The 22,315-nt window shown below is 39.2% G+C and overlaps 1 protein-coding gene across 5 annotated transcripts in view; it reads left to right on the forward strand.

The window, feature by feature from the left end:
- Positions 1-672: 672 nt before the first annotated feature.
- The window catches only part of Wdr37 (WD repeat domain 37), a 61,799-nt gene continuing 40,156 nt past the window's right edge, over positions 673-22,315 (forward strand). The window contains exons 1-7 of one of the 5 annotated variants that reach the window (XM_052729236.1): positions 679-750; positions 847-928; positions 9,119-9,296; positions 14,739-14,835; positions 17,127-17,222; positions 17,502-17,566; positions 21,190-21,325. In XM_052729236.1, coding sequence (XP_052585196.1) covers positions 9,159-9,296; positions 14,739-14,835; positions 17,127-17,222; positions 17,502-17,566; positions 21,190-21,325 — 532 coding nt within the window. In that variant the 5' untranslated portion in view covers positions 679-750; positions 847-928; positions 9,119-9,158. Of the gene's footprint in view, positions 929-1,411; positions 1,588-9,118; positions 9,297-14,738; positions 14,836-17,126; positions 17,223-17,501; positions 17,567-21,189; positions 21,326-22,315 lie in introns of those variants that run through there. The other 4 variants (XM_052729234.1, XM_052729235.1, XM_052729239.1 and 1 more) reach the window with 4 other exon arrangements.

Here is a 22,315-nt window from a genome sequence, read left to right on the forward strand (position 1 = left end):
GGGAGAACGGGGGAATCCATGGCTGATATGTAAAATTAAGTTAATTATAAAGTAAATTCGACACAGAGAAACCCTGTCTCAAAAAACCTAAAAAAAAAAAAAGAAAAAAAACCCAAAAATACTATTAAAAAAAATCACAGCTTCCAAGTTTGACAATAATTTCCCTGAGAAGTCAAATTTCTTTCTCAGTTCATTTTATAGAATTCTTTCTAGTGGTAAGCTTTGGTTATTATACTGAATACACAAACACTCTCCCATTTTCTTGTACAGAAGGCTTTGGTTATTTGAGTCTCCAAATATGATAAATTTGTTTCTTCTCCAGCAAACATTGTTATTACTGCTTCTTGAATCCTAGCCTTTAGTTTTATTTTATAGGAAGAGGAAAAATGTTGACCCATGTAGAAGGAAAATGCCTTCATGCTTTTACCTTAGGTGAGTTTTAAGCACCCTGTTAAAGTTGCCCACAAAGACAAGGAGGCTGTTTATGTAATGGTTCCAGTCTGTTATGTAGGTCTTCCCAACCTAGATTAAAGGAAAAAAAAAAAGCAGCTCAAGTCCCACCTTTTGCAGTGAACAGCTGATTCTGTTTTCTCTTCTTAGCCAATGGTGATCAGATATTTCAGAAGGAAACTGGGTGAGTCATCTTCTGCAGATAAGCTGAAATATTAATAGTTCTATCTCCATCAGGCTCTCCTGCAGCCAGATAGCAGGACTCCCACAGAGCCCTGCCGGAGAAGTGGTTCCTAGCAAGTCAGTTTGTAAAGCGGGTTGGATTTGAGATTCTGAAACCAGTTAAAGTTGGAGTACACTTGACCTTGCATTTTAATAGATTATTTTCCTTTCTAGTTCTTGGGCTTGCGCAAGTTTTAGGACAGATGGACTTAAAACCTGCCTGACCGTGGACCCCCACACCGGAACACCTGCAGTGGTGAGTACCCACGGCCCTGGAGAGGCTGCGCGTGCTTTTCCCACGTTACCGACGCTCCGGGGTCACGGGGAGCCATTCCTGCAAGGATCATATGTACTGTGTTTGTAGGGTGTAGGATTTGGGGGCTAGCAGTGCCGGTGACTGGGGAAGTTCCTGACAGGGGAAGTGCTGGGTCTGCTTACGCCACCAGAGGGCGTCATGCTCGTTCTCCTGCAGTCACTCGCGGGGTCTTGGCTCTGCGTACAGCTAGGCCACAGTGGAGGCCGCAAGGAACCCACGCAAAAGCCGCAAGGCGAAACAGGAGACTGGCCGCGCGCAACAGGCCCGTGGGACTGTACGAAGGAAACCAGGAAAGAACTTCCGTAGCCGTTGGGCGTGGGGCGGGGCTTCCGGTCTGTGGGTTGTGGAGTGTATCTGGGGGCGGGACTTCCGCACTTACCGGAAGTGCGGGCGCGCCAGTTCGGGTCGCCCGGTCGTGTCAGTACGGGAATAGGCCGGTTTTTTACGCTGCTCTGGGTCGGCCCTGGGAGCTGCTTGGGGACCAACGAGTTGAGTGCAGCACGGGCTGGCTCCAGGAGGAGGCGAGTGCTGCTGCTGTGACAGGTGACGCCATCTTCCCAGCTGTCTGGCTTGGCGTCCTTCCCGGGTGCCCCGAGGAGGTGAGGTGTCGGGGTGGCGGTGGGGACGAGCTGGTCAAGGCTTCGCGGTGGGTGAGGGATACGGTCCGAACCCTGCGCGCTCCCTCTGGCTTCTCTGTGTCTCCAAGTGGTGTCTGCCTGGTTGCCTGTGCCCTGGGGGAAAGCCCTTGGAAGATGGTGACCTTCGATCCCGCAAAGACGGGGGGTATGGCCTCTGGGAAGGAGGAAGGGTGGGGGGCGGAGAGTGAGGGGTGAGCAGATGCTGAAGTGGTAAACCCCCGCCACGCCTTTGTTTCCCTTTCTGAAGACTTCTCCTTTTCTTTCCCCTGTACACTTCCACCTCCGAAGATACACATTAGTTTTAAGACATCTTAACAGGCCCGTTTTACCAAAAAGTTGCATAGATATGCGATCCCAATTTATGAGCCGACATAACTGAACGATTGATCAGGTTCTTAGAGGTTTATCATCCAACTTGAACTCTATGACGTTCCTTGTGCTTGAAGACTAGGTCCGTTAGCTCTACTCCACTGTCGTGCACGAATGTAGATTGCTGGGTAGTTTCTTTGAAGTTCAGATGGGTTTCCTTTAAATTGATTATTCTGGCCTACGAATTTGCTTTCAAAGCATAACTGAAACTGTTTACCTCTAAATAAGTAACACAGCTTAAGATAATATGCCTCCAGGATACTTTTCCCTTTTCTAAGAAATATTCAGTTATGCTACCTTCCTTGCTGTTTGGTTACTTTGATGATCAAATTCGAGCGTTTGTAAATTCCTTTTGACATCTAGTTCCCATACTTGAGCATAGTATATAAATGTGATCTAACCTAAGTGGAATAGAGGCCTTCTATTAATGTTGCCCAGTAGGGCAGTGGCCAGGGGCCACATGTAGTAACAGCATGACCTTAGTGTTTATGTCACCCACATTTTTGCTCTTGGAAGGTTGTATATTTCAAGACTTCTTGCAAAAAGTTCTGGATACAAGACCTTACTAAGTATGTTTCCTTTCTGTTCTCTTACCCTGTGTTGATACTTCTTTTTGTATAGGTATGTTGTTGGTCTTTTAACTTACTTTGCCCTTGACTTTAGCTAAAATCCTTGGGGTTGGGTATTTCTTCCCGCAATTTATTCTTATTATTCCTAAGAGTTTGTCAGTTATCCTGTCCAGATATCTCTGAGGAAAAAAGAATTCTTTATTTCTATTAAATTTCATTCTAGATTTGAATTTGTTTTTTTGGTTATTAAGATTAAAAAAATCTGGGTGGTAGCTTAATTAATGATGCCTGTCAGCCAAGTGTCAGCCTTAGAATCGATAAGTATGCATCCTGTGCTTTTATCTCACCAGTGACAGAACATTATAAGCAACTTAATGCTGGTGACAGATTTCCAAGGTTGCTTGTAGAGACCATTCTCTCCTCTGATACCGGTTATATATTACATTAGTGTTTCAACCCTCTAAGAGTTAATCTACAAGTATTATTACAATAAAATATTAATAGTATTAATTTATTGAACTTCTGGATATTCAGTGACATTTTATACTACCACCTGCAAATTGTATAACAGTTCTTTTCATATAATTTTCACTTTTGAAATAAACCAACTATTTATTTTGGAATAAGGCAAGTATCTTTTTTCTTGGAAGAAAAATAAAGTCCTTCTTGCAAGGTGTGAAATGGAGAGTAATGTTTTATATTATTTAAAGTAAAAGTATAAATTAAGAGTTTGCTATACTGCTTTTAAAACTACTTTAGCAAGCTCCTGGTTTGGTTCTATGTACTTAATAAAAATCTGATGATGTAGGTCGTAACAGTTTAATATTGAACATACATACTAAAAAGAACCTTTTGAAAAGAGAGAAAGCTAAGTGTCCATTGATGTTGTTTAATGTTATACCATTTGCCAAGGTGGTGAATTCGTACATTAACAGTGTGTGTAGAGATTTTATTCATTTGTTAACTATGCGGCACTAAAATTGGACATATATAGTTCTGTCTTGCTTACAAATAGCAGAGAAGAGAATATGCCTGTGACAGCACGTATAAAGATGAAATGTATTTGATAGACCATAAATCAGTTAAGAGTACAGGAGGAAACTATATTGTAGCTTTCCATTTAATGTGCTGATTTCTCTTGTTGAGTGTGAGTGTTTTGAAAGAAAATAATTAAGTTTTGGAGCTTCAAATTTCTTTCTTTTTTTAAAAAAAATGTATATAGGTGAAGTAGTACATAGTAAAAGTAACTTTTTAAAATAATTTTTTTTGTGTGTGTGTGGTGCTGGTGATGAAACCCATGGTATCAACCATGCTTAGCAATCTCCTTTCCATTGAAGTACATCCTGTCCCAGACCCCCCCCCCCCCCCCTTGAGACAGAGTCCTTCTCTATGTAGCTTTGGCTGTCTCGGGACTTTCTATGTAGACCAGAATGGCCTTGAACTCAGAGATCCACCTGCTTCTACCCAATCCCTTCTTCCCAGAAGTGCTGGGATTAAAGGCATGCCCCTATGCCCAGGTAGACCTTTCTTATTTTCAGAGTGAAACAGTTTTCTTTCTCTTTTCAGTTGTCTGATTAATATACTGTTTAGTTTGTAAAATACTGTTGGACTACTTACTGAATTTGAAAATTCTACCTCACAGTGATTTTGTGTGAGGATCAGTGTCTCTGTATTTATCGATCCATTTAAGTCTCATAAGCAATCCTTTGTGGTAGTTTTTCAACCTCAGATCTGCCCACCATTGACTCTCTCCCATTTACTCGCTATTCTTTCTGTTTTTACTTGTCTAGCTTGGGTTCTGCGTATACCATTTCAATGTTTCTTTTATGAGTGCTGCAGCCTCATTGTCCTTCTTGCCAGGATACCAAACCCCAAACCTCTGAATTTTTTTAGTAACTCAAACATTTAATTAATTGTATCTGCATGAGTGCATGGTATGCGAATGCAGTGGCCACAGAAGCCAAAAGAGGAATCAGATCCTCTAGACTCCAGAAGTCTAGAGCTGGAGTAGCCCGACTGTTCCTGCACTGAACTTGGGTCCTCTGGAAGAGTAGCAAGGGCCCTTAACCTCTGAATCATCTTTTTAGGTTTTTTTTTTTTCCGAGACAGGGTTTCTCTGTGTAGCTTTGCGCCTTTCCTGGAACTCACTTTGTAGACCAGGCTGGTCTTGAACTCACAGAGATCTGCCTGGCTCTTTTTAGTTTTTTGAGACAGGATTTCATGTAGGCCAGGGTGGCCTTGAACTCATTATTCAGCCAAGGCCAGCTTTGAACTTTGGTCCCCTTGCCTCTACCTCTCCAATTACTTTCTTGTTAATCCCAGTCCATAGTTTGGAATGAAGAGAGTGCCTGTAGCCTTCGGTTACTTCCATTTGTAGATGTGGTATGAATGGAAAGACATGATAATAGGACCCACATTAGTTTCTTGTCATTGAGGCCAAATTTCTAACACAAAGCGGTTTAAGCAGGGAAGTGCTTATTTTGATTCACAGTTGAGAGGAATACAGCCCATCAAGGCAAGTTGTCAGGAGTGCTTTGGTCCATGGCACCTGTCAGGAAGCACAGAAAGAACTGGTGCTTTGCTAGCTTTCTCCTTCCCTTGCGTTCAGTCCCGGACCCCAGCCCTGAGGTGGCAGTGTACAGAGCTAAGATGTGTGTTGTCTTCTCTACCCTCTCATACACTCAAATGTGTCTCTCCTTAATGTCTTAAGTATTTCTTATTCAGTTAAGTCACCAGGCACAGGACTATGGATTGCTGGGGGGAAAGGTAAAGGATATAATATAGAGGCAAAAATAAAAATGAAGAAAGGTGTCATGAGACTCACAACAGACTACAGCGTCTGAGGGGCTGGTAGTACTTGTGGTGTGGGGCTACAGCTACAGAGACCGAGTTTAATGATGTGGTTGTATAGACATGTCTGGTGGATCCAGTGCTGGTTTTGGCCTCCACAGTACCATTTTGTTTAACCTGGGGGCTAGCCTTAGTAAGTGCAGTCTGCTTCTCAGACTATTAACCTTACATCAGTGGCTGTTAGAGGAAAGACACTAGTAAATGCCATCTGGAAAAAAGTACCTGGCAAATTATTGGATTCCAGCAGTGACTCATTTGATCAAGAGAACTAAAACCATTGCCTGTGATGCCTAGAATGACAGCTAACAACATATCCCAGTTATAGAAAATATGAGGCGGTAATTGGAAATAAACTGTACATACTGTGTCAAAAAACTGCATACAGAATGCTAAAATGAGACTATACTCTGTTGTGTCCTTTAATTGGATAGGTGAAGAATAAGATTCTCGGATATGCAAGTGTGAGTTTGCACATTCTGACTGTGGACTTAGAGCTACTGCAGCAGCAGCTAAACTGAGTCAACCAGTTTTCTTGAAAAATAAGTGAAGAACTTTAATTGGATATTTGACTACATGGTGGAAACTGCAACTTCATTTCTGTTCTGTCAGTTATTTCTAAGTTTCACAAATGAGAATTGTAGGTGCAAATTCTAAATCCAGGGTTCTTATAGAAGCAAAGGTTGGTTGACACCTTGTTGTTCTAGCAGAGAGAGACTAAATATTGCCATTAGTTTACCAAATCCAGGATGTCACATGCCTATGTGTTCGCTAATAATATTCCAACATTGTAGAGGCCTCAACAATGTAGAGGAATGATAAAAGGATCTTTCCTGCTTTCCCACCACTGATGAGGCTAGAACTCCAGAAATAAAAAACACTGCTTTTGGGGAAAAAAGAGGAGGGGAGAGACCAACATATTATTAAAAATAATTTCCCATAAGGAAAAAATGAAGTATAGTTAGGAACACTAGACATTATACGTAAAACAAAATAAGACTGAAAGATGAAAAAAGGTAAATAGACTGGTTAGGTCCTTTGGGATCTGAAAAGTTACATAGAATTTAGTTTACTTTTTCCATTATATATTCCTAACTTGATGCTGTAGAAGTCTGCAACCAAGAAACAGCAAAGGGCTCAAGTGAAAAACAGAACAGAAAAAGGAAGAAAGAAAGAAGCTAGATCTCTGTCTATGACAAATGGTAATGAGATGCCTTTCTCTGTAGACTTGGCATCAGAGAAGGCTGGGTGAAGACCTGAGGTATGCTTGTGTGCTTACTCTTTTTTCCTACTTAGTTAGTGGGCATCAGAGAAGACCTAATAGATATTCAAGAAGAGGCAGACTGGAAGGATGGCTCAGCAGTTAAGAGCTCATGTTGCTCTTCCAGAGGACTATGGTTTGATTTCTATCAGCCACATTGTGCTTCACAACCACCTGTAACTCCAGGTCCAGGGCATTTGATGCCCTCTTATGGCCTCTGTGGGCACCAGGCATGCATGTGGCACACAGACATACACGCAGACAAAACACCCATAAGCATGAAATCAAAAGAGGCTACCCTCTGTAGTGGCAGGAAACTGGGGAATAGTAATGAACACCCCTGATTTTTCAGCCATGATCTGAGTGGGGCCCAAGAGGAGGCTGAACTGTTGGGTGCTACCCCTCAGCAGTAACTTGGAATCTTCCTTATGTGATGGCACATGAGTAGGGAGCCTTAACTGAATCTCTGCCTTCCTTATTCACCTGGCAGTAGCTAAGCAGTACTCCTGTTTACCAGAGCAGTTTTAGGAAAGGCACGCTATAACAAATCCCGAGACTGATAGTATCATGTCCAAAAGGTCAAGGTTTCAATTAAAAATCAGTTGGCATATGAAGAACTAGGAAAATCTCAACTCAGAGAGAGAGGGGGGAAGGGAGGGAGAAAGGGAAAGAGGGGGGGAGGGAGGGAGGGAGGGAGGGAGGGAGGGAGAGAGAGAGAGAGAGAGAGAGAGAGAGAGAGAGAGAGAGAGAGAGATATTAAAAACAGTCAGTGCTGGCACAGATATGACACTGATATTAGAATTATTTGACAAAGTTTTTAAATTCACCTTCGTAAAGCTGTTTTAAGATACAGAAATCATGCAACTACAGGCATCTGATTTTTGACAAGTGTTGAAAACATTCTTGTGCTGGGAAAACTGTGTATCCACATGTAGAAGATTGAAATTAAAACCATTTACTCTATACAAAATTGAATCAAAATGGATCATAGATCTTCATGGAAAATGAGAAATTTGAAACTGCTAGAGGGAAACATTTCAAGATACAGGCATAGTCAAGAGCTTTCTGATCAGGACTTCAGTGACTTAGGAAACAGTTAATATCAAGAATTGATAGATAGAGTTGCAGTAATTAAAAAAGCTGTTTCCAGCAAAAGAAACAGCAGAGTGAAGAAACACTCTAGACACTTCCTTAAAACACTACAAACATAAGAGAGACACTCTAGAACAGGAGGATTTCTTCTTCTTCTTCTTCTTCTTCTTCTTCTTCTTCTTCTTCTTCTTCTTCTTCTTCTTCTTCTTCTTCTTCTGGCTACCTAGTCATCTAACAAGGGATTAATATTTAGAATATAGAGAATTTTAAAAAATACCAAAAAAGCAAATAATCCAGTCAATAAGTAGGGAAATGAATTGAACAAATACTTTTCAAATGAAGAAATATAAATGGCTAATGTTCAGCATCTTTATCCATCAGAGAACTGCAAATCCAAATTGAATTGAGATTTTTGTCTCACACAGTCAGCCTGTTATCTTAGTTGGCTTTCTGTTGCTGTGATAAACATCATGATCCAAAGCAACTCAGGGAAAAAAGGGTATATTTGATTTTACAGCCTCTAGTCTGTTCCAAAGCAGAACCTGGAGGCCGGAGCTGAAGCAGAGATCATAGAGGAGTGCAGTTTACTAACTTACTCCCCATGGATTGGTTAGCCTGCTTTCTTATACAACCCAGGTGGTACCTCTCACAGTGGGCTGGGCCCTCCTACATCAGTCATTAATCAAGACAATACCCCCATAGACTTGCCTATAGACCAATCTATGCAGGCATTTTCTCAGTTAGGGGTCCTTCTTCCCAGATATGTCTAGATTTAAGTTGTGTCAACCAGTAGTACACCTATCATCAAGAGAAAACAAAACAAGACAAACAAAAACCCAAATGTTGTTGAGGATATAGGGAAAAGGGGAATTCTGTACACTGTTAGTGGAAATATAAACCAGTTCATTCACTATCTAAATCAGTGGGGAGCTTCCTTAAAACACTACAAACATAAGTATTATATGGTCCAGCTATGGCTTTTGGGTGTATATTACAGATTTGGGCCACAGCATTCTGTTTTGTGTGTGTCTGTGTGTGCTTTAAATGTGGATTCAAGGGATTAAGTTGTCAGGCTTACACAGTTAGTGATTTTACCTGCCAAGCCATCTCCCTGCCCCCATTGTAAAATTCTAAGCGTGTTAGGTAATTGACAAGAAAGCAGAGAAAAAAAGAGAATAGAAGGAAAGTAAGTTTCTGTGGATGTTAGTATTGATCTGTATTTGAAAATAATCAGTATAATTAAATACTGTTAAGGCAACAAAGAAAGTCTATGCCCCCATATTTACCTTGTCTGCTGGTTGTTTCAACTTGCTGTATCAGAAATGAAGTACTTGTTTTCCCTGCTGTTCTTTAGCTTATTGCAGGAGTGACCAGGACACTACCTTCTAGAAGTAATGCCCACAGAAAGCGGAAGTTGTTCGACTGCTCGCCAAGCAAAACAAAAGCGCAAATCTCATAGCCTTTCTATAAGAAGAACTAACAGCTCAGAACAAGAGAGGACTGGACTACCAAGAGAGATGTTAGAAGGACAAGTAAGTCAGCATTGGTCAGTGCCCATTTTAAAGATGGTTGTCATGCTTGAAGTATAATTGAAATAGTTAATGCGTGTGGATTTCTAAAGCAGAAGAAAGGCTTACACTACCAAACCTTTAAAAGAACACAGTAAATTCAGCAGCATACACAGAGATAGAATTAGATTTCTTTGTTTTATTACTACTACTACTACTACTACTACTACTACTACTACTACTACTACTACTACTATTGTATTTTGTTTTTTGAGACAAAGCCTCTGTGTAGTCCTTGCCATCCTGGAACTCATTATGTAGACCAGGCTGGTCTTGAACTCATGGAGATCCACATGCCTCTTCCTCCCTAGTGCTGGAATTAAAGGCATGCGCCACCACACCTAGCTAATGTTAATAATATATTTATTATAATAATAACAGATACAGGTATGACAATATGAACTCATTTTATTCTTTGTACAGATTAGTTGTCTCTAAGAGGTTTAGCCCTAGATTTCTGAGACAGGTTTTCAGGTTTTCTGTTTCTAATAGTCTCAAGGAAAGGGGGAGAATTAAAATTTTGATGCTTTTTCTACTTTCTGGAGTGACTTAACCTGCCTTTGTCTTTGTCTCTGCCATATATAGTGAGTATATATGGTCCTTTGATGAAGGTACTAATACACGACTGATAACAAGTTTTGCTTGTATTTTTCTAGTGCCTTTGTAGATGTCAAAATGTTAGGATTTTTGAAAAGTATTACTGTGAAGTCTAGATAAAGTGTTTTATTAAAATAATCATAAAGTATATGCCTATATAAATATGTACATATACGTTTTGTTGCAGGATATTTGATCACACTGTGAACCCTGAGATTGTGTTTATTTATTGGAAAAACCGGTTTCTAGTTGTGGTGTGGCTCTGCTCTAGCACACACCTTTGATTCAAGAGCTTTCTGCTTGAATATTGTAAACAGGTTCAAATAAAGTCAACCATAGATCAAGCGGCAGAGCAAGCAACCAGTTGATAGGAAGTGAACATAGGATTATTAAGAAAAAACCATAGAGAGTAAGAGGGAGTCAGGAGGACGGATAGGGAGATGACTAGGAAGGAGAAGGGAGGGACATTGAGTTTGAGAGTTTTGTTTGAGGCAGCATGAGAGAAAGAAGAGAACTTTCTGGGACATCGGTGGAGGAGCAAGGTCAGCTGGGTGCTTTCTCTGCCTTTCTGTGCTGGCAGACTTTTACCCCAGCATCTAGCTCCTGAGTATTGGTAAAATCGAACAATTGAGATTTAGTTAAAACAACTTTTGTAATCGTTTTTTCACAATTAGACTGCATCAGCCATAGTGCTGTAGGATAAAAAGGCTTGCATCTGAGAAATTGGCCTTCATGAATGCTGGATCTCATTAGAACTGTGTAAGCAATTTCTTGCAAGGGACTTCTAGTATATAAATTCTATAGGGACAGTAGGTGTTCACCTAGAAACCCACAGGATTATGGCCTGCCACAGAGTAGATATCCAGTTGATACAGTGGGAAAATAATTGTTACACTGTATTTCAGAAATGATGCTGAACGGGTGAATGGGTCACCCTGTTTAGTACAAGTTGTTTTTTACAGGCTTTTTTTTTTTTTTTTTTTGCTACAATGCATATTTTTCCTTTATTGTTTTGAGAGGGTCTCCTTGTATATAGGCCAGTCTGACCTTGGATTTGGAATCCTGTCACAGCTCCTCACGTACTGGGATTACAAGGCATGCTGCATCTTAGCTAGCTTTTGCCTAAATGCTTCTGCTCTACAGTTGGTTGACTCTACAGGTGTAAATCATGTGACTATAGAGGGTCAACTCTGTCTGCCCTTGTCTACTTTCTATAAAAAGTTACATTTTGCCGGGGGTGGTGGCGCAGGTCTTTAATCCCAGCACTCGGGAGGCAGAGCCAGGCGGATCTCTGTGAGTTCAAGGCCAGCCTGGGCTACCAAGTGAGTTCCAGGAGAGGTGCAAAGCTACACAGAGAAACCCTGTCTCAAAAAAAAAAAAAAAAAAAAAAAAAAAAGTTACATTTTAATCTAGTCAGGGATATAAAAATCATAAAAAGAGCTTTGACAGTATTTACTTTGCAGGTAATTATAACAAAGTACCATAAACTATGTGGCTTAAACAACATAAATTAATTTTTCCATAGTTCTGGAGGATGAAATCCAAGATCAAGGTATGGAAGGGTTTCCTCTTAGCATTCAGGCATCTGTATTGGCCTGCTCTTAGGGTTCTGACAGTATTTACCTCAGCTGCAGCCACTAAGAGCACCCTCTGTGAGCATTCGCTACATTTCCTTATAAAAGGTGTGCCTTGTACACCTCTCATCTCTTTTTCTTCCTTTGCTCTCATCCCAAGGACCAGTTTCTGCCCCCTTCTCTGCTCCCTTCTCATTCCTCCCCTTAATAAACCTCCTAGGTGGGCCCTGTTACATGGTGTGTCTCCTTCCTGAAGTTTTTAAAATACAACACCTCCTGCCGGGCGGTGGTGGCGCACGCCTTTAATCCCAGCACTCGGGAGGCAGAGCCAGGCGGATCTCTGTGAGTTCGAGGCCAGCCTGGACTACCAAGTGAGTTCCAGGAAAGGCGCAAAGCTACACAGAGAAACCCTGTCTCGAAAAACCAAAAAAAAAAACAAAACAAAAAAACGACACCTCCTAAGGCCTTACTTGTAGCTGTAGGTAATTGTTACCTTTATGCATCCAACATGGTCTTTCCTCTTTGCATGTTTTCCTTAACTCTTGTAAGGCCACTGGTCATAATTAATTAGGATCACCATTATAACTGCATTTTAATGGTCCCTTCAATAAAGATCTTGACTCTTACTATAGTCACATTCAGGGGTATTCAGGTTTGATACATAATTCATCCATTTGAGAGAGTAAAACTACAACTGTGTGGTAGGATTTCCTTGATGGAAGTGTTATCACCTTTGATAAAGGTGCCCCAAGGTTATTGTAACATGTAGGCAGTTAAACATGATTGGTATGTCTTAGTATTTAAAATGTAGCTTAAACAAGAACATAATTACATTGACATTTAAATAGTCATATGTAGCTGGTGGCTACTAATTGGACAGTATAGGTAAACAATCTAAAGTGGTTCTTAAGAGTTTTTTGATTTACTGACATTTCTAGCAGTGAAAAATTCTACTTTGTTTGTTGGCATATTCTAGAGTTACTTCCCACAGGAGGTGAATTTGTTCTTAGTGTTGTCTTCCATTGTGATGTAGTATAAGGTGGTAATTGTGTCTCACAGTAGGCATTTCAAAAGTTAATTCACAGTTCTTTCACCTGAGCATCCTAGACCTGTGTACTGCTCTCCTGGCTCTCTGAGTTTCCCTTGTTAGCTAGACAGTTTGTTAACTGAAGTTATTTGGAGTGGAACTAACCAGCATGAAATGTGAGTGGTCGCGCTGACCTTCCCTTTACAGGAGGGAAGAAAGTGTAAGTGTTGATACTGCAGCTGGCATGGTAGGTATAAGTGGACTGCTGTGGGAAAATAGAGATGTGCTGACTGTCGGTAGTCTGGATTTACAGGAGTGATCACTTTAGATACAGGGTTTTGCAGTGTTCTTTTGGTTATTATGGAATAGTATCAAAAAGTGAAGGTTAATCGCCATGGTACTGTATTAGGTTAATGTTCTATATCTTAATTTGTAAGTGTGAAGTTCTTTAGAGAGATGTTAAGATTACCAGTTCTACCAGATTCAGTGTTTAAGCTAGTATGTATGTATTTTAAATAGTTTACAAAATTTATGGGAGAACATGTGATTATTGAAAAACTCAAATTGTGGAAATGTTCACTGTTTTTTGAAATTTATAGTCCTAAGAAGTTAACCTGAGGTGTAATTTAATAAATATTGTGTGTATGAATATTTTTAAAATTTGCATCTTACCAGGTCTCAACAATTGGTGTTTAATATAAACTTGAAAAGTCACTTGAAGATTATACCGATGTTACTTGAATATTGGAAAATTAATATAGAAGTATTTGAGAATATTATTTTTGAAAAATACTTTTTGTGCTGGGGAAAGGTGGGGCACACATGCTAATTATGTAGATAGAATCCTTGTGGAGATTAGAATAGAAAATATCAAATAGTCTTCTATTTATTAATAATGTTCAGGAAAGTAACTTATTTTGTGAACTTATTTGATGACTTGGAAGCGTTCATATGTTTAACTTGGAATTATGTTGTAGATGTTGCTTCCTGTTTTCTTCACTCTGCCTTTTAGATAGAAGCTGGAAGTGAGAGGGGAAATGTGCAAAGGTATGAAGGATGTGACTCCACTGCTAGACAGTTTGTTCTTGTAGGCAAGATTTTCTTTTTCCTCTCTTCATAATAGTCTTAGTTATAGAGTTTTAGGAAGTCACTAGTTTGTTTTGGTTGAAGCACAGTGGATCTAATTAGGTGATGAGGCAGATCTCTATTAGTGTATAGCCCATTGCCCATTGAAATAGTGTTTTTGTTGTTTTTAAATAGCGTGTGGTAGGCTATTTGTAACATAGCTTCACTTTTGGAAATGACTTTGCTTCTCTATGAATTTGGAAATTTTTGAATAAAGTAAGCTCATGTTCCCTCTGTGTCAATGCAAAACTAAGCTTTTCCTCCAAAGGGAAAAAGTTTACTCTGACCCAAATATATGTGACCAAGGCCTTAGAACACAGATTATGTTCACCTGAATAACTTGCTCTAGTGTGGAAGAGGGTACAAGATCTTTTGAGTCATATAACAGAAGAATGACATGTATCAGTGCATTGGCCAAATATATTGTTGGGGACATCTGGCAGGCAGGCTACAGCAGAGAAGGGGAGTCTTTGCTGTGGGTTTCAGGTGTTCTGACATTCTCAGCTTTAAGGTTGCTGGATGCTTGAGGTGTGCCCAGTGCATTCTAAAAGGTTTACCTAGCAGTCAGGATGTTAGGTCGGCTACAGAGGTTGATAGTAAATGACTGTTCCAGATGGTTTGGGTTCTTAGTCTAAAACATTAGAGATCCACAATCAAGATGTTCTGGTTTGTCAGTCAGTCTTTAAAATCTTTAGCACCTATACGGCTTCTTCAGAGAGAATTGTATTCACACGTGTAAAAGGAAAAGTTAGGTTATTTTGTAAAATGTTTGCTCTTAAATCTTGTATTCCTCTAGGAATACATTTTGATTATTGTTTCCTTTGTAGAAACTTGAGTCTTAAAAAAAATTTGAGTATTGGGGATTGAACCCAAAGTGCATGCTAAGTACATGCTCTCACTGAGCTACATGTCTAGCTAAATTTTAAATTCTTTAAACCTTCATATATGTATAAGCAATAAAATATATGATATTATAAAGTAAGATTTAAGATAAATGCTAATTTACTTTGAAAAAAAATACTGTTGCCTGGTATTAAAGTGATTCATTCATTCATTTTAAACAAAAATATTTGTTTTGTACAGGATTCCAAACTGCCTTCCTCAGTTCGCAGTACATTGCTGGAACTGTTTGGTCAGATAGAAAGAGAATTTGAAAATCTTTACATTGAAAACTTAGAATGTGAGTATCTCCTATCAGTGTATTTAAAAAATGATTACCTCTCCATAGAAATCTTTGAGAATAATATTTGTGGGTTGAGATTCATCATTCTATTATTTTCTATTCTGTTGTTAAACATGCTGACTTAAACATATTATTGGGACTGGGGAGATGGTTCAGCACTTAAGAGCACTGGCTGCTCTTTCAGAAGTCCTGGGTTCAATTCTCAGCACCCGATGACTGCTCACAGCTGTTTGTAATTCCAGTTTCAGGAGCTCTGATGCTCTCTTCTGACCTCCAAGGGCACTAGACAATCATGCAGGCAAAATAACCATACACGTAAAAAAGATTCTCTTACAGTTCTGTGGGTCTAGCATGATTCTTGCCAGGATGAAGTCAAATCCTGGCAGAGTTATCTTTCTTTCTGGAGCCTGTAGGGACAAACATTTGCTGCTTGTTTGTATGGTGACAGAATGCAGTTAATTGTACTTTTAGGACAGACCTCCTTATCACTGTCCTTGGCTTATGTGCCCATCTCCTTTAGTGATGTGATGGTTTTTCTTATGTCCTTTCTGAGCCTTTCTGTCTGTTTCAGTTCTGAGAAGGTGTGACCTGATTGAGCCCCTGGTTATTCCAGGGTGACCTCCCTACTTGCAGAACCCCTGAACTTGTAGGCTAACATTGTTAACAGGTTATAGGGCTAAGCCCTGACAGTCTTTGAGGGGGTTACCAGAATGACCAATCAAAATTGCAGTTTTATACAAAATGAATGCATTTATTTCATTTTTCATATACCAAGTATACCATAAATTATATAAACTTCATCATCTCTTGAAAATTTCCAAAAACATGTTGACATATGTGTGTGTGTGTGTGTGTGTGTGTGTGTGTGTATGTATGTATATAAGAACTGGTCTACAGAGTGAGTTTCAGGACAGCTAAGACTACACAGAAAAGTCCTGTTTCAGAAAAAAAAAAAACAAACCAAAATAAATAAAATAAAGTTAGGTACTATGTATAGCATGTGATTTTAAGGATTTTTTTTTTTTAAGTATCAGAGTTTTAGCAACTGAAATATTTTGGGTGTTTTTATTGTGATTTAAGATATTCACATCACAAGGCACCTCCTCCCCCAGTTAAAAATAAACTTTAAAAATTACTAATATTGGAAGGTACTTTAACTTTATGTTGTCTAGCACTTAGAAGTTTTGGTGGCTCCTTGGTACCCATAAGATAAAGTCCCAGTTTCTTTGCCTGGGTGCTGTATAGAGCCTTTGGCCTCAGCCTATTCATGACCTTGACTTGTTCTAAACTTTGGTCAGACAAGTATCCTACAGTCCCAGGAAGCTTCATGGTATCCTGACAAGCATGTAGGCCCTAGAGCTGGGTGGACCTGTGTGCAAGTCAGGTCCCAGCTTAGTACTTGGTGCTTTTAAAACAGTTACTTCCCTGGGCAAGTCTCTTCTCTGTTTCACAGTGTAGATGCCTGAGGCCTCTCCCAAGATCCTTTTTGATAGCCAGGAGAATTATAGTTTTCCGTATCTTCAGTTACTGTGTTCCTTGTAATGGTCCATTTTTATGTTTCTCTTCCCTGATACTCCCAGTCCTACATTTCCTATTAATTTTTCATTTTGGAATTTTACAATCTTTGTTATACATAATCCTCATGTGGAGATTTTCTAGTGTCATGTACCAGTAGTCATATTACTGTATTTTTTCCTCAGTTACAGTATCCACAAGTAAACTATAATTATTTCACTGAATTTCAGACAGTATCAGAATGTTCTTAAGTGCATGAAACCAGCAAAAAGGAAGCTGTGCTGAATAAGAATTTGAATATGCAGGCGTCTGCTGGAGACCCCAGTAGTAACATCTTCACAGGGTCACAGGAGTGAGCTTTCATTTATTTATTTTTAAAGATTGGATCTCATATAGTCCAGACTGGCCTTGAACTTGAAATGTAGCTGAGAATGACTCTGAACTTCTGAGTCTCTTTTCCCCACCTTCTAAGTGCTGAGATTGTAGGCATTCATACCCAGTATATATGGTGCAGGGATGAAACCCAGGCCCTTGTGCATGCTGGGTGAGCACTCCACTAACTGAGCTTCATCCCCAGCACTGACTTTGTTCTCAGAATGATACCTGGAATGATGGTTTGAGTTTGGAAACTATTATCATCTTGCTTTTTAGGATTTTTTTCACATCATTTTTTGACAGTCCTAACTCACAACGTTCTTATGTAAGTTTTAGAAGTGATGAGTACATTTGAACTTAAGACCAAATTTTACATTAAAAAATGTTTTTATTTCCAGTGCGCAGAGAAATTGATACTCTTAATGAACGCTTAGCTGGTGAAGGACAAACGATTGATGGGGCAGAATTGAGTAAGGGCCAGCTCAAAACAAAAGGTAAAACAAATGCTTGTAAAGTATTGCACATAGATTACTTCTCAAGGGAACTGAGATTTAATGAAGGACACCGACTCATTTGCTCTCTACTATCAGCCGAACTTGGAATACATAATTCAGATACAGGTCAGATGAGAAAGAGCTTGGGTCTCTCTTCCAGCTCTGCTGTGGTCCCTATGACTTGGTGGGTGCACAGATCAAAGTTTCCCTTTCTGCAGCATAGCTGTACTTTGCAATGCTGTGGTTCTTGAGCTGATTGTCAATTCTCTGTCTCCACAGCCAGTCACAGTACCAGTCAGCTTTCTCAGAAGCTAAAGACCACCTACAAGGCTTCCACCAGCAAGGTATGCAAGGCACTGGCTCTCGAGCCAGTCATGTGGTGCTTACGGTGTGCAGATGTGTACTTTAACTTGCATATTTTCCAGTTAGACATGTGTAATAGAAAAATGTCTGGTTTCTAGAAACAACCATTGCTAAATGGCTACAGAATGTAGATGCTTAGATACTAACTTAGATACTGACTTCAGTGAGATCAATGTATTATGCATTAGTAATTTTTTGTCTTTAGAAAAACAGTGTATTTTGTATTGTTAATTGGTTTGTTAAAAAGTATATGGATTCAGAGATAGATAATAGATAACTATATGGAGTGAAATTCTGTGTGGGCTAAAGTTACATTTTCATCATTATTTTTCAATATTCTAAGTACAAGAAGAAAGTGAGGGTGTGCTTCTGAGACATGGAGGGACAGTCAAGGGTTTTCTTTTTAAAGTGCCTAGTACGGACTTGAAGTGGCAAGGATTTAATTGTTTGGAATAATTGTCAGTATTTTGAGGTAATAGTATATATCTTTAATTTGGAGTATTTTGAATATATAAAAGATAAATTAATTACCTAATTTTGGTGAATGTACACTCATTGGGTTGAATGTGAGGGGAAAAATTGAAATTTGTACTACGATTACATAAATATTACCAGCTTTTTATTTTTACAATTCATTGTCTTGGGCTGACACTCATTTATTTGGCAGGAACAATGAGGTTAACTGTAGTTAAAAGGGGAAGTCTAGCCTTTCTGCCTTCTCTTATTTAAAAATTCTTGGTAATCATTATTTAGAAGAGAACATGGGAATTGTTGACATTTTCTATTGTGTACTTTGATAGCATCTGGAATGTAAATTGCTGTTTCATTGGATTTTTGTTTGTTGTAATGTCTAGTTCACCCTAGTTTTGAAATTTGTGATTAATTTCAGTGTTCAAAATGAAGTGTAAAATTATGTTCTTCATTTCTTGTTACATTATCTTGAATTAAATAGATTGTTCTGATGCTTACAATTTTGTGTATATAATGTATGGTCTTAGGAGTCAAAACTTTCTGGTTATTTCTGAAGTAGAGGAAGATATGCTTATATATAGCAGTCTTTTACCATGAGCAATTAAAAAAAGGTTTGGACAAAGGTAAGGGCATGCACAATAGTATTTTGCTTTCACAATATATTAAAACTATTTAACAGCAGTCATTTTAGGATTAGAATATGTCAGAAGCATATTCCTAATGGACTTCTCAGCAGTTTGTGCACTGTATATACTCATCTTAAAAAGTAATGAAACACAAGACATCGGAAACTTGAAGAACTAATTTGGTAACGATATATTCTGATTTGTACCACAGCATGGATTCTTGGTATTAAAGCTAAGCACGAATGCAACAAGAACATGCTACAGTCTAGATTCATTACTTGCCCTCCTTGTGACTCAGAGCCATGAAAGGCAAGTAGCATGTTTGGTGAGACAGTGGGAGCACAGAAGTGTATGAAGAAAACCCGGAGAGGTTTCCCTCCCCTGGGCTGCTCATGACTGATTGCTAATGCTTATGGGTGGGATTGTGGGGGAAGGCAGTCTACCCTGAAAACTACTTTAAAGAAACCGGTGGAGATGTGTGCATATTTCTTTAGAAATTATTTTTTATAGTGGAAAAGGGCCTTTCTGATTTGCTTTTAAAGTGCTTTAGTCTATTTGTGTTGTAGTTAAACTGATTTTGAATGTCAGGAAAACATGATGCCATTGCTTTATTCTGCTGTTGTTCTGTCCGAATGTTCCTTCTAAGTAATTCAGTTGTTTCGTTGGATCTCTTTATAATCTTGACCAAGTGAGTGCTTTTTTTTTTTTTTTTTAATTGAAACAGGGTCTCTCTGTTGTCTTGCCTGTCCTGGAACTCACTATGTGGATGAGGCTGGCCTAGAACTTAACAGAGATTTTCCTGCCTCTCTCCTGCCTCTGTCTCCTGAATGTTGGGATTAAAGGCATGCACCACTATGACTGGCTTAAGTCAGTGTTTTATTTTGTTTTTTTTTTTTTTAAAGCATAATGAGCATTATGGAAGTGGCATGTGAGATTGTGTGCCATGGTATTCATGAAAAGCATATTATTCTGTTTCTGAAGTATACAGTTGTATTCCCGTGGTAGTGCCTCTTCCACTCTATCCTTGAATGGGGTAGGTAAGAAATGTGACTCAGTAGTTTCTTATACTAGAAATGTTGAGAGAGTTGGAAAATGAAATTTACTACAACTTAGGATGGTGGTAAGTTTTATGTGACCTGTAACTTCTCTCCCTCTAAAATGTAGTACTATTTGGCGTCTCAGTGGTGTTTTCTGTAAGCACAAGCACTTATGGAGAGGGATACTCTTGTTGATTTTAGGAGGGAGACTAGCATTTAGAAAGATGACAATAATGGGTTTGAGATTTGAACAAGTTATTTTCTATTTTCTGTAAAATTTAAACCAATTTAAAAAGAATTGGCTTATATCGTTTGTAAAATTTCAGTCTCTTAACTAATCATTTTGTTTTTGTCTTTACTGTGTTGGGGATAAGCTGAAAGCACATAAATAATTAATGTAACAGATTGTGTCTGCATATGTTTATATAAGAGTAAATTTGTATACATGTCCTAGGCTCTGCGGAATCATTGTTGAAGGCAAGCTGTATGAATCCATTAATTTTGTTTTCATTTTTTCTTACATAGATTTATAGATCCATTATTCTTTATATTTTTTTCTGATTTACTTAAAAGTTGAAATGTTTTCATTTATCTAAGAGCAGCTTCATGATCAAAGTTTAAAGAAATCTTTGCATTTAGTTTTTTCCTCACTTTATAGTCTTCATTCTGAGGGAAATGAGAATTGTTACATGTGTCATTATATGGACCAGTACCTTACTGTGTGTTCCTCATTGTCTGTATCATCTCAAGTCTGTTTCCCATTAGAATATGAGCTTCTAAAAGACCTGTATATCTCTCAGCTCTGTCTTCATCTAGCGTGGCACGTGGCTTCAAGCAAGTGCTCAATAAACAGTCTTTAACAAACCTCTTCATCTGCTACAAGTGTGGTCATTTGATTCCTCTTACTGCATGGGCTTTTTTTGTTCTGATATGTGGTTGGTGTAAAATGATCAAATTCAGGAAAAAAATGAAAGTTCTGTGAACACACACTTTAGTGTTAGTAGTTTGGGGTATTTTTTCCCTCAACCTTTTCATATCTGTTTCTCTGTCTCTCTGTCTGTCTGGTCTCTTTCCCTCTGTTTGTCTTTCTTTCTCTGTCTCTCTCTTGGTGTGTGTATATGTGTTTTAAAGATTGAGAACTTGGTTTGGTGATGGAGATTTGGGGAAGAATGACTTGAGAGGCCCTGTGGTGCCTTTCTTCTGCAGTGAGACGTTACCTGCCTGACTCCTTGCACTAGTGGATGGGGAGAATTTTCTGAAGCTTCTGATCATGAGCTGAATGAGGGCAGCCTTATTGTGCGAGGCATCTCAGTTCTATTCATGCTTGTATTATATTCTGTCAGTGTTTACAATATCCTGTTAAATTACTTACACATTTTCAAGACATCTTTGTGCTGTTTTGCCTTTTTTTAACTTAGAGAAATTTAATTCAGTAAGTGTTTAAAAGTGTTTCTTTTCTCCTCAATTTAGATTGTCTCCAGCTTTAAGACTACCACATCAAGGGCCATCTGCCAGCTTGTGAAGGAGTATATTGGCCACAGGGATGGTATCTGGGATGTCAGTGTTGCAAAGACACAGCCTGTGGTTCTTGGGACAGCGTCTGCCGGTGAGCCAGACACTGTTGCAGCTGGCTTGTTAAGATGTGGCTTTGGTTGATAACTCATGAAGTGTGGTGGAAGAGTTATGAAACCAAAGCTTTTGGATCCAGGTGTGGTGGTATATGCCAAAGGCCCAGCACTTGAGCTGGAGGCGGGAGGACCTCAAGTTCCAGGCCAGCATGGGCTGTGATATAAAGCCCTGTCATATTGTCTCTCAAACAAAAATTAAATGAGGAGGAAAGAAGGAAAAAGAAAAGGAAAAGCTTTTGCCTTGGCATGGAGCACCCATTTCTCCTGAGACCTGTAGTCCTTTGTAGTAGTCCCATGGGTAGATGTCACAGCCAAGGCTGGACTCCTGGTTTTGAGGCAGTAGATCCCTGGCTTCAACTAAGTTATGCGAGCGTGTCCGTATTTGAATGGTAGAAGCAGCATAGGTGGGAGAATTTTTAAACGTTAGGTGGTTTTTTATTGGCCTTGTTCCTGGTCAGGCCAGGTGTGCTTCTGATTTGGGGCAGGTTTGTCATTTTTCTCCCAGCAGTAAAGGGGAAGGGTTATGCTAGCAACTGAAAAGTGCATATTCTCTAGACTGTGGAGTTGTCACAGGAGGCTGCTCTGCTGAGGGGGATGCACTTTTGTTGTTGTTGTTGTTTTTGTTTTTTGTTTTTTGTATTTTGAGAAAGGGTTTCCTGGAACTAGCTCTGTAGACCAGGCTGGCCTTGAACTCACAGAGACCTGCCTGCCTCTGCTGCCCAAGTGCTGGGATTAAAGGAGTGCACCACCACCACCTGGCCTGCATTCTGATTTTTAAAAGTAAAAGAGACACAAGAAACCTAGTTAGAGTGTTGAGAGTTTTTTTCCTGTTTGTAGTTGTGCTCATTCTTAAACATCTTGGATGGTTTGAAAGTATTAGTTAAAAAGAGAGGGGGTGACTTCTGATATTTCTGAAATTTCCTTTGGATAATTGGCTACTATTTCTTCTTAGAAATTTTTTTAATTCT

Source organism: Peromyscus californicus, unplaced genomic scaffold (genome assembly GCF_007827085.1).
Source record: "Peromyscus californicus insignis strain IS unplaced genomic scaffold, ASM782708v3 Scaffold_8__1_contigs__length_139910024, whole genome shotgun sequence".
NCBI lineage: Eukaryota > Metazoa > Chordata > Mammalia > Rodentia > Cricetidae > Peromyscus > Peromyscus californicus.